Raw genomic sequence first — 12,231 nt, 5'->3', positions numbered from 1 at the left:
CTCCCAAACACAGAGGATCAGTGGCTCGACTGCGAGGAGGTGAAAGAAGAGGTGTTGTCTGTGCTGAGGGAGAGATGCTGTAGGCAGAACGTGTTTACAGTGAGGAGGTTTGTGCATCCCAGCTAACAAGGAATGTTCTAAAAACTTTGGCTAACGTTCTGGCAAGGTTCTCTCAAAGTTGAGAACGAGCATTCTTCCAGTAAAGTTATCCGTTCTCTAATAATGTTCTCTAAATAAATTAAATAAATAAAACATGTTCCATAAATGATATATACAGTATATATATATATATATATATATATATTATGGAACATTTTTTTGACATAATAGTTTAATAATATATTTTTATTTATTTATTTAGAGAACAGATACATTTACTGGAAGAATGCTCGTTCATAACTTTGAGAGAACCTTGCCAGAACGTTAGCCAAAGTTTTTAGAACATTCCTTGTTAGCTGGGATGCACAAACCTCCTCGTAGGACTTTTAAAAGTAAAATTTCCATAATGTTTAAAATATGCTAAAATGGAACCCTAAGGTTTTCTCTAATATTCACAGAAAAGTTTTTGTTTTAAAATAATGTTTTCATAACAGAAACATTAGCAAAACTTTGTTGTTATCTGGGATGAGTGAGTGTGAGTATTTGTAAAGGTTTATTAGGGTAGCGAACTTGCTCCTCAACATGATGTCTCCTAGACAATTTTTTTTTTGTCTTTTTTTATTCTGCTCCTCCTCTTTTCCTTCTGATTCTCATTCTCATTCCATCCGTCTCCAAGTAAAACACTCTCCGACTGAGGGACCGAAGTCAAAACGTTTTTTTGGACTTGGACGGCGGACAAATGCTCCCACTGCAAGGACAAAATTATATCCTGCACATTCTCAGTTTCTTCAATGTTGTCTGCATTTCTTTTTCTCGTTCTCGCAAATATCACTATTTTTCTCTCCTCCAGCTGCTGTTTCTTCTCAAAGTCAATGACCACAGACACACCCTGGTCCTCGAGCCAAATACTCTCACTGCCCACACTGGCTTCCCGCAACACTTTTACAAACTTCTCACAGCGTTTATGTAACTTTTAATAGCGTCTGCGTACTGACACTCAGGGTTTATGAAGCCTCAAACTCTCCAGATGTCACATGAGGATCCATCATGGTCCGGTTATGCTTAGAAATGGTTTTGCTGGTGTTTTCTGGTGTGGGTTAATGGTTTTGACGATCCCATGTTCCCATACAGACGGATAAAATATAAATCATGAAGTCACATTTGGTGCCAAATGCATAAATGTAAATCAGGAGTCACTCAATCTTGACAGTTTTTAAAATGTTGATTTCTTGAATCTGACCGCTGATAACTCACAACTGCAAATAAATAAATTAGTGCTGTCAAATGATTAATCGCATCCAAAATAAAAGTTTTTGTTTACATAATATGTGTGTGTGTTCTGTGTATATTTATTATGTATATATAAATACACACACATGCATGTATATTTCAGAAAAATAGGTTATGTTAAAATATTAAATATATTTATAATATAAACTATATAAATATAGACGTAAATATTTTCATAATATATACTGCATGTGTGTGTATTCATATACACATAATAAATATCGTGATTAATCTTTTGACAGCACTAAAATAAATAAATAAATAATAGACTAATAATAAAACGAATGAATAAATAAATAAATAAAAATCAAATGGATGCATTTTCAATTACTTATTTCCCTAGTTTATGTATTATATTTTTGGTTTTGTTTAATAGTTCTATTTTATTTCATTTGTATATTACGTTACACTGAAAATAATTATAATAAATTTCACTCAGAAATGCCTAATTTAACAAACACTTTACAAAGAAACAGCAAATAACACTATATTACTTTTATTGTCTTAATAATTATAAAGTAGATTTCATTTGTAATCTTATTTTACATTAATTATAATATTTGGTCGGTTTTTATAATATATAAAAGTTTTTTTGGGGGGGGTTTGAAATAGTTTTTCCTAGCTCAAACATACAACACATATCATAGTGTGTTTCTGATGGTTTACAAGAGATCTGTGATTTGTTACCTCCGGACTGTTCAGTATCCACTTAAGAGTCAAAAACCATTGTCACAATTAATTGCAATTTTGAATAAAACCTTCTTTATGTGCTTAAAGGTGCAATACAGGTGCATCTCAATAAATTAGAATGTCGTGGAAAAGTTCATTTATTTCAGTAATTCAACTCAAATTGTGAAACTCGTGTATTAAATAAATTCAGTGCACACAGACTGAAGTAGTTTAAATCTTTGGTACTTTTTGCTATCAGGCTAAAGTTAGCATTTTCCAAGATCTCCTACTGCACCTTTAAATCACGAATACATTAGGCATTTGTGTGAGAGTATTTGAGGTGTTTTATTTGTCTGCACATGTTTCAGGTTTTCCTACCCACTCATCCATAAACATGACATCATGCAGAGATGGAGAGAATGATTCTAATGACGATGATTGTGGTTTGGGGGATTTAGTCATGGATGACTCAGCAATCCTAGGATTCCCTCACTGTGTCTTTCACTTTATTTAAGTGTCTGCTAAAGGAATGCATGTAAATGCTGTCTGTGTATGAACACACTCTTAAAAACATCACATACACGTTTGGTTGTGGGAATATACTGTAAAGACCTTTTTAAAATCATGATAATAGCATTTGGTTGATATTCCATTTTATCTTTTGTGTTTCAAGTTAAGATTATGTTCATGGTTATTTAGCTAATATTCTGTCAAATTAAAAACAGTAAAACTTGTCAGTCCCTGCGTCTCAATGTGCATATCCACCCTATCTACCCTAAATCCCTGTTGAAAAAAACAGCATATGCTGGTTAGGTATGTTTTGAAGCTGGGATGCTGGTTTGAGCTGGTTTAAGCTGTTCCTTTGCTGGTTTATGCTGGTCCTTAGCTGGTTTAAGATGGTCATGTGCTGGTCCTAAACTGGTCCAACCAGTTTAAGACCAGCACATGACCATCTAAGGACCATCATAAACCAGCAAAGGACCAGCATAAACCAGCTTAAACCAGCTCAAACCAGCATCCCAGCTTCAAAACATGCCTAACCAGCATATGCTGTTTTTTTTCATCAGGGATAGTATTGAAAATGACTAATATCACATAGAATTTAGGATGGATAGTATGCACATTGGGACGCAGACATAGTCTCATAAATGTTCTTCCATTTCTCCAGGAATCTTTTGTTTCTCAGATTGACTGCAGCTGGTGTCGGGACAACCGGAGCGCTCGAGGAAGCAGCTCGGGACCGAAGCGAGAGGAAATTCTCATGTTTTTGAGGAACCAATCACTGCAGAAGGAAGCTCAGAGCACATTTCAATGTATATGGCACTTTATTTTAGCCTGCGGCTTCCTGAGCGCCGTCTCCTTGGTTTCGTTTTTCACAACAGTTCAGTCCACAGCTAACACTCACTGTACAGTTTTCATGCGTGCTGACTGTAAAACTGCACAGATAGGCATACTAACTTAAGGGCTGTTGCGGGAGAGAAAGATGGCACAATAGGCTAAACCGTTTCAATGCAACTTTATTGAAAATATTAGTGTGTTCATGGCCGTTCATACGGCACCGCCAGGAAATCGGTACATTTTTCATGATCAGAAATAAAATTTGTTCTTTGAATGACTGTAATCTGATGTTTAAAATTCCTCATAAGTGTGTCTGCATATATAATTAAGTTTAGACAGTTTGCAAGAATCGTATGAAAATGATCGTTGCAAAACAGGGCACTTGTGTGCAAAATCTGTTGCCAGATCCAGCTATTGTAAGCGTTCTTGGACTTGTCTTTTTCACTTAAAGGGGTCATATGATGCGGTTTCAAGTTTTCCTTTCTCTTTGGAGTGTTACAAGCTGATTGTGCATAGATAAGATCCCTGAAGTTGCAAAGACTAAAGTCTCAAAACCAAAGAGATATTCTTTAGTCTGTCACGCGACTCTGTTCCCCTTTCGGGCTCTGTCTTTTCATTTATTTTGAAAGATGAAGCTCGTGATTATGGTAAGGGGCGTTACATTTCCGACGAGTGCTTGCGGTGTTCGGCCAATCACAATGCACTGGGTCAGCTGGCCAATCAGAGCAGACTGCGCTTGTCGGAAGGAGGGACTTTGTAGAAAACTAAGCGTTTGAGAGAGGCGGGGCATAGAGGACCTACAATAATGTACAGTATTTGAAAAATAATGTGTTTTTTGAACATTAAAGCATGTCAACATATTCTGTTACACCAAATACACAAAATAATGATCTTTAAAAAAGCATCATATGACCCCTTTAATTTGACACTTTAGTTTAGAAAGTTATTAAAGTGGGAAGTTGCAGTTTAGGGCTAGCGATATCTTTATCTTATCGTATTTACAAAAGATTTTTATTTGTTTTCATAGCCTTATCTGGCAACACTGCTTCGCCGACGCTTAAAAGATCATGATATTATCTGTCAGAAAATGATCAGTAGCAAAAGAAATGATCAGTAGCAAAAGAAACAGTAGCATTTAACATAACACAGAACTGTAGAAAAAGTAGCTAGGCTACAGAATGAAATGAAATTTGCAAACATAAGCCGTGAAGAAGTCTATCATTAAGTAACATTAATTTTTCTCAAAGTCATGCTAAAAACATTAGGTAACACTTTAGAATACTGTTCCATCATTAATGAATAACTACACAGGAACAAATGACTAATGCACTATTAACATTCTAGTAACTACTATTAACTAACAAGAAACTCTGATTAACGATTTAGTAAGAATATTGCTCAGGTGAAACTGGTTGTTCATTATTAGCTAATCAATGACTACTATTTTTTCATGTATCCTGGATAACTCACAAGAACTACTGTATACAGGTTCATAATTCATGTGAATTATGCATAATGTATAATTAATTCTAAAGTAAAGATCATGGTAACCCACTAGTAATGACTCATGTATTACCAAATCCTTCTAAAGGAGCTACTAATTACTTGGATCAGTATTCTAAAGTGAAAAGCATCATAACTCCCTAATATTGACTGACATCATTATAAACTTTTGAGATATATGAAAGGTATTGGATAGTAATGACTCAAGTGTTACTACATCCTTCTGAAGAAATTACTAATTATTTGGATCAGTATTCTAAAGTGAAGATCATGGTAACCCACTAATTATTTAAGTGTTACCAAATCTAGCAAAATTAATTACTTACCAGAACCTTACAAAAAATCTCAAAAGTTTACAATGATTTCAGTAATTACTAGGGAGTTATCACGCTCTTCACTTTAGAATACTGATCCCAAAAAAATTTAATTCCTTTAGAAGGATGTAGTAACATCTGAATACTATCCAATACTTTACAAGACCCTAAAAAGCTTACAATGATTTCATTCAGTACTAGAGAATTAATCATTTTATTCACTGTAGAATACTGATCCAAATAATTAGTAATTCCTTCGGAAGAATTTGGTTATACTTGAGTCATTACTAGTGGGTTACCATGACCTGAACTTTAGAATTAATTATACATTATTCATTACTCATATTAATTATGAACCTGTATAGTTCTCAGTAGTTCTTAGGGAGGTATGAAAAAATAGTAGTTACTGATTAGCTAATAGTGAACTACCACATTCGAACAACCACTATTACTTGCTAATTCATTAATCAGAGTTTCTTGTTAGATACTAGTAGTTACTAGAGTGCTTGTAATGGGGCAGACGTGTGGATCCACCTGCAAAGCTTTATTCTTAAACATAGTCAAAACAGGCAAGGGTCGGACAATGGCAAACAGGTATTTAGAGGACAAGACAGAAGAGTGATCCAATAAACAGGCGTAGGTCGATCAACGGTGAACATAATCCAAAGGATGAGGCAGGCGAGTAATCCACTGACAGATATTAATCCAGGTGAGGTGCGAACAGAATCCAAACAACTAGACGAGAGAGAAATCCAAGACAGGCAGGGAACAGACAATCAGGCAAAACTAGATGTTACGAAACAGGACTAGAACTAGGAACTAGACTAAACTCAGACAGGATACCGTAAAGTACTACCACTAGGAGAGTGATAAACGCAGACAATACTCGGCGATTAGAGAAGGATTTGAGTGGTTGTTATATAGTGTGTGTGTGATTGGCTGCAGGTGAGTCCAATCAGTGCAATGGAGCATGGGAAATGTAGTCCAGGGTGACGTGCAACAGTTTGTGTGGTGTGAGAGTCAATGTAATCAGAAGGCGACCTCTGGTGGTGAGCAGACGGAAGACCACGGACCAGTGAGCGGCCTCCAGATGATCCCGACATAGTACAATCCAGGAGGGTGGTGGAGAGGAGGCGGAACAGGGGGAGGGATGGAGGGCCAGGTCCATGTGGAAGTGAAGGGACGGGACTGAGGCAAAGGCAGCAGAGCAGGATGCCAAGGCGGAGCAGGGAGCCAGGGTGGAGCCAGCAGAGGAGGGCGCCAGGACAGAACCGGCAGAACAGGACCACCACAGCAGAGCAGACGAGTCCAAAGATCCCCACGGCAGAGCGGAAGACCACCAGAGCGAGACATAAGACCACCACGGCGGAGCGGACGGAGCAGAAGACCACCAGAGCCAGACAGAAGATCACCACGGTGGAGCGGACGGAGCAGAAGACCACCACGGCAACAGCAGAGCAGACGAGTCCAAAGATCCCCACGGCAGAGCGGAAGACCACCAGAGCGAGACATAAGACCACCACGGCGGAGCGGACGGAGCAGAAGACCACCAGAGCCAGACAGAAGATCACCACGGTGGAGCGGACGGAGCAGAAGACCACCATGGCGGAGCAGACGGCCACCAGAGCCAGACAGAAGACCACCACAGCGGAGCAGAAGACCACCAGAGCCAGACAGAAGATCACCACGGTGGAGCGGACGGAGCAGAAGCCCACCACGGCAGAGCAGAAGGCCACCGTGGCTGAGCAGACGGAGCAGAGACCCCTGGTAGAGACTGGGAACTAGGGAAAACTGAGACACAAAAAAACAGACAGAGCATATACGGTCTCAAGGACCGAGGCAGGGAACAAACCAAGTTCATCAATATTTTTCCTGGTGACAACTGAACGGGCAGACAATTCATGAACGGGCTCACTGACTGAAACTGGACAGTCAGACAGTTCATAAACGGGCTCACAGACTAGGACTGGCAAGGCAGATGGTTCAACAGACACATTTGAGAAAACAGAACAGGCAGACAGTTCATAATTAGATTCACTAACAAGGACTGGCAAGACAGACAGTTCAGACACATTTGGGGAAACAGAACAAGCAGACAGTTCCTGAATGTCTCTAAGGCAGTGACAGGGTTAACGGGACAGACATGGAGTGCATTTATATTTTCTGGGCTCATAACTGGACAAATGGGGCAGATAACAGGTTCCTTGTTTGGAACTGGACAGACAGATGGTTCAACATCAGACTCATTGGCTAAAACAGGACAGACAGTGTTAATAACAGTCAGGCATTTCATTTTGCAACAAGCAATCAGGTAGCCTAGTTGAGATTTGCCATTTATATTGGCTTATGTGTATGTGAATAAAGTATCCAATTTTATATAGCCTAAAGGGATATTAGATTTTGCCACAAAATTTAAAATCGAGCAGCTTATTGCTATGAAGTAGGCTATATAGCCTATCGTATTACGCGAGTGTACTGTATGAGAATAAAGTTGGATAAAATATCTATATTCGACTTTATAGTCTGTAGCTGTGCGATAATATTTTCATTTTTGCGACAATGTAAACAATTAAGCGGTCGAGATTTGCTAAAAAGCCTATTCCTTTAGTAGGATATCAATTGTATTGTTTATTTTATTTATTGTTTATTTTAGATAGATAGATAGATAGATAGATAGATAGATAGATAGATAGATACCTTTATTGGTTTCTATCTGAAGCGGTCAGTCCGTGTTTCATGTCCAGTCTCGTGTCTCCCTCCAGTGGATCATCCTCACATAGGCTACATGAACGAACAGGTCACTGAACTCTCTGACCCGCCTGGAATGTGACTAATCACGCCGGATACTAGTTACAAATTAACAGGAGCATTGCCACATGAAGTTTTCACCGTGACTTTCATATTTTGTTGCGTGACTCGGGCATTTAGTGTTTTCCCTTTTTTTTTCTTTCTCCGAACACTGACTGAGCGTTATTCTTCTAAAATAATTAAACCTAAGTTAAATCGATTCCTGAAGTTTAAATGATGTGGGTGTCGAGGCAGAAAGGCAGACGAATGTAAACGATTATGTCAATGTAGCGTTGACTCCTGAGAGAGAGAGAGAGAGAGAGAGAGAGAGAGATCTTCGCATCTTCGCATCTGGTTTGTGTCTGTCTGAAGTGTCGCTGTTGTTTTCATTGCTCTCATCTCATTCGTTCATCAGCTGAATCATGAGCGGTAAGACCTTAACTTTCAGTTGTTTATCTCTTCAGCCTCATCGGCTGCTTCAGTAACCGATTCATTTATACAGAATAAAATCAACGAATAAATCAAATGCATTATGTGACATTATGGGGAAAAAACATGTTTATATTTAAAACTTGACTAGTCTTTTTCAGTGTCCTTGGCACAGACCTCATTCTTGTGTTGTTTTTAACGCTATTATTCTTGTGTTTTCATAACGAAGCCTATATCAGTTAGTGTATAGCCTATAGTGAAAAAAATGATGTAGGATTTAAGCTGAAACAAATTTAACTCAAAAATTGGTAGTCATTTTCACAAGTAGCCTAATTACAAAGAAACGTACATTAGCGTACATTAGTCTGTGCTTCTGGTAGTGTACAATAAAGTGTTGTCGTTCCCAGCACTGGATTCCTTCACTATGAGACATTCATTGAGATTCCAGCATGTGTTTGGACCTGCCTGACCTGAACACAGACGCACACAAACCCAAGAAGAAGAATCACAAATGAGATATTTTGAATTCCTCAAACTGGGTTCAGGTTTGCCACAGGTTTGCAATCAAAAGTTAGAGGTAGAGAGCTCTACATGAATGCTTTCATAGCGCTGCACTCTTACTGGATGATGGCAGTTTAGTTGTTTCGGTGTGTTTTATTCATCTGAAGGAATTTTAGAAGTATATAGACAAAGGTGATGATTAAATGAATCGTAACTGATATCTACGCCAAGTCTCCCGAGAAACCTCAGAGCGGTGACATTTTGGTGTGCAGGTCTGGATGAAAATGCAGTTTTTGTTTTCCTCCAGCAGCGTTATCGGTCCGTTTCTCTGATTATCTCTCAAGTTCAGTGAGAGGTCTGCATGGTACTGTCTGCATTCCCCAGCAGTGAGATGTTGTGCTCTTCATGCGTTGAATTTACAATCTGTTTTATGATCATGTTATGATCATGTGGATTTAGGATATCACCTTCATCACATGCATTCATGCCAATCTCATGAGAAAACATAACTATTTTTAGAGTTATTTTTACTATTTTGTGATTTATACAATAATGTTATGTGAACATAACCATCAGTGGAGCATAAATATCATACAGAAACATCCAAACAGTTAATAAGATTGTACGATATACAAAGTAGCCACCAGTTCACCAAAACACACTGAAAAGAAAGAAAGAAAAAAAGAAGGAAAGAAAGAACTGGTGTTGAAACAGTTTTCACTCAGAAATGGTTAATTTCGCAATTACAAAGAAACAGCAAGTAATACATAGTAAACATTAATTTTTTTTCATGGTAGAAAGACTGAAATAGTATTTTCTTAGAAAACTTACTCCAATAATTGTGATTTATTTCAAAGTTACTATGGAAAATCTTTGTTTTACCTTCGCAATTTGGACTTATTTCGCTTGTGGTCTGATGCTGCAAATCTCCCATAACTGTGCAATCCTTTGAATCAGATAAGATAAAATCTTGCTCAGATTCATTCACCAATTCACTGGTGTGAAATAATTATAAGTTTGTTTCGTGAATGAGGTGCAGTAACTTTCATTTCTTGCATAACTTTTGGGTCCGTTTGGAAACATTGAGACTGAATTTTAAATATATATTTTATTCATTCTGAATGAATGTGCTTTTACCAAATGGACCTGAGAAGAAGCAAATTCTTTTAAAATAAGCCAATTTTCCATCATTTATTTTTCTTTAAAAATAAGAAGTGATTTGTGTTGATTCAGGTTCAGTATGAATTTTCTCCATAAATAAAAATGATATTTTCTCAACTTTTGATTTATATCAACGACTCAAAAAAAACCCCATTAAATTGTAAGGCTCAATATCATTTTTAAAAAGTGTGTTTAAAATGATTGAGCTTTTACAGTGCTGCTAACCAGATTGCGCCCCATTGGACGAAAGGTTCTTTATAAAGAAAAAAGGGTCTTAAGAATATTAAAATGATCTTCAGACTATGAAAACAATGGTTCTTTTAAGAACTGTTCTTTGGGAACCCAAAAGGGTTCTTTTATGGCATTGCTGTGAAAAACCCTGTCAGGAACCTTTAGTTTTAAGAGTGTGGTTTGAACAGAATTTGATGAGTAACTCCCATCTGGAGGGTTGATGATTTGTTGTGTTGGTTTGTAGGTGTCTTATAACCCAAATGTTGTTTGACCTTTGACCATTTTTGAAGTACTAACTAAAGCAACTACAAAAACAGAAAACAGGCACGATTTCTTGCCTCCCACATCACCTGCCACTTGAGGAGCAGCTGCTTCATGTTATGATCGTGAACCTCATAAACGTCTTCTGTTTTCTCGCAGGTGAACGGCCGCTGGGAGACGAGAGTTCGCTCATGTCTCCGTCAGAGGAGGAGAAGTACGAGGAGCTGTGGGAGCGAGTGGAAGGAGTGCGACACAAACTAACCCGCATTTTAAACCCGGCGAAGCTGACGCCGTACCTGCGGCAATGCAAGGTGATCGACGAGCAGGACGAGGACGAGGTGCTGAACTCCAGTCAGTATCCACTGAGAATCAGCAGAGCCGGTGAGACGCAAAACACCACAGTAGTGATGGACACTTTCCAAACACTGCATCTTTATTCATGCCAAAGGACTTAAATAAAGTTGCATTAACAAGTATAGAACAACAAAAACAATAACAAGACATATATAATAAAACATAAATAAATAAAGTAAAAACCAAAAGCCAGGGGGGAAAAAAAACATTTATACAAGGTTAAACAATGCGAGTAATTTTTGACTTTTCAAGGCTTTTTTTGTTTTTTTTTAATGACTATCAAAGACCAAACAGGAATTATGACAGTAGTGTATTCTTACCCCAAAAAAGTTGATTTATGTATAAAAAAATATGAAGTATAATGAAGATCTACTGAATATGAGAATTTGAGTGTGAAAGTGTTTGTTTTGCGATTATACAACATTTGAAACTTTTTGACATCTTAAAAAATATGGTGAATTTAATGAACCAGTGTCTAATATGGTTTTAACTCATTTTGGGTCAGCTTTATAATGCGAATGTGTGTATAAATGGAAAACAAACGGACTAAGTATCCAGATCCTCCCCAAAAACACACACAAAACACGCAGTAGAAATGAATGAAAGAAAACAAATGGTACATGTACTTCATATTTAATGATTTGTTGATTTTATTTGATGGCTTACGCTTTCATGAAAATATTTTCCATTGCTTTGTAAAAGTCAATGAATGAGTTCTTACTGCATTTGCACCATTTTCATTCGAGAATCAGAAGAAAATCAGGTAACACTTTCTATGAAGCCCGTATTTATAATACATTATAAGGGTATTCTTCAGGCATTATAATGAATGCATAATGCATTATAAAAAAAAACGTATAATATGTTATATCAACTCATGATGTATTATAACAACAGTTATAATACATCATAATACTTATGTATTTGTGGTTATAAGGTTAAGAGTATGATTATTTATAACACACAATGAACACCATATTAAATCTACTTCATTTACAGAATAATGGACTGTATCATATCTTGACATTGTTTATTTAAGATCTGCACAGTATCTTATTACAGCTTGTGAGTGGTTAGATGTTGAGTGTTTCTTGTGGAGCTAATGTTAATTAATTGATGTGAGCTTAATACTCCAACTGAAAAAAATGCAATGTTTTATATGATTACATTTTATTTTGATGGTCCCCTTAATCAGTCGACTATAAGCAACTTTGCAACTACATGCCAGCTAACTCTCATTTGAGTATTAGTATGCTCAAGAATGGTAGAATCTAGTATGGTAGAATAAGTTGAC

General features: G+C 37.3%; 1 protein-coding gene across 1 annotated transcript in view; it reads left to right on the top strand.

The window, feature by feature from the left end:
• Positions 1–8,334: 8,334 nt before the first annotated feature.
• The window catches only part of LOC107563726 (caspase recruitment domain-containing protein 11-like), a 17,722-nt gene continuing 13,825 nt past the window's right edge, over positions 8,335–12,231 (top strand). Inside the window, exons 1-2 of the mRNA XM_016248667.1 lie at positions 8,335–8,429; positions 10,743–10,964. Of these exons, the coding sequence (XP_016104153.1) occupies positions 8,423–8,429; positions 10,743–10,964 (229 nt within the window). The 5' untranslated portion in view covers positions 8,335–8,422. The remainder of the gene's footprint in view (positions 8,430–10,742; positions 10,965–12,231) is intronic.

This window comes from Sinocyclocheilus grahami, unplaced genomic scaffold, assembly GCF_001515645.1.
Source record: "Sinocyclocheilus grahami isolate Dianchi unplaced genomic scaffold, SAMN03320097.WGS_v1.1 scaffold888.1, whole genome shotgun sequence".
In the NCBI taxonomy this organism is placed as follows: Eukaryota; Metazoa; Chordata; class Actinopteri; order Cypriniformes; family Cyprinidae; genus Sinocyclocheilus; species Sinocyclocheilus grahami.
The sequence above is the reverse complement of the archived record's forward strand: the minus strand, read 5'-3'. Positions and strand labels throughout refer to the sequence as shown.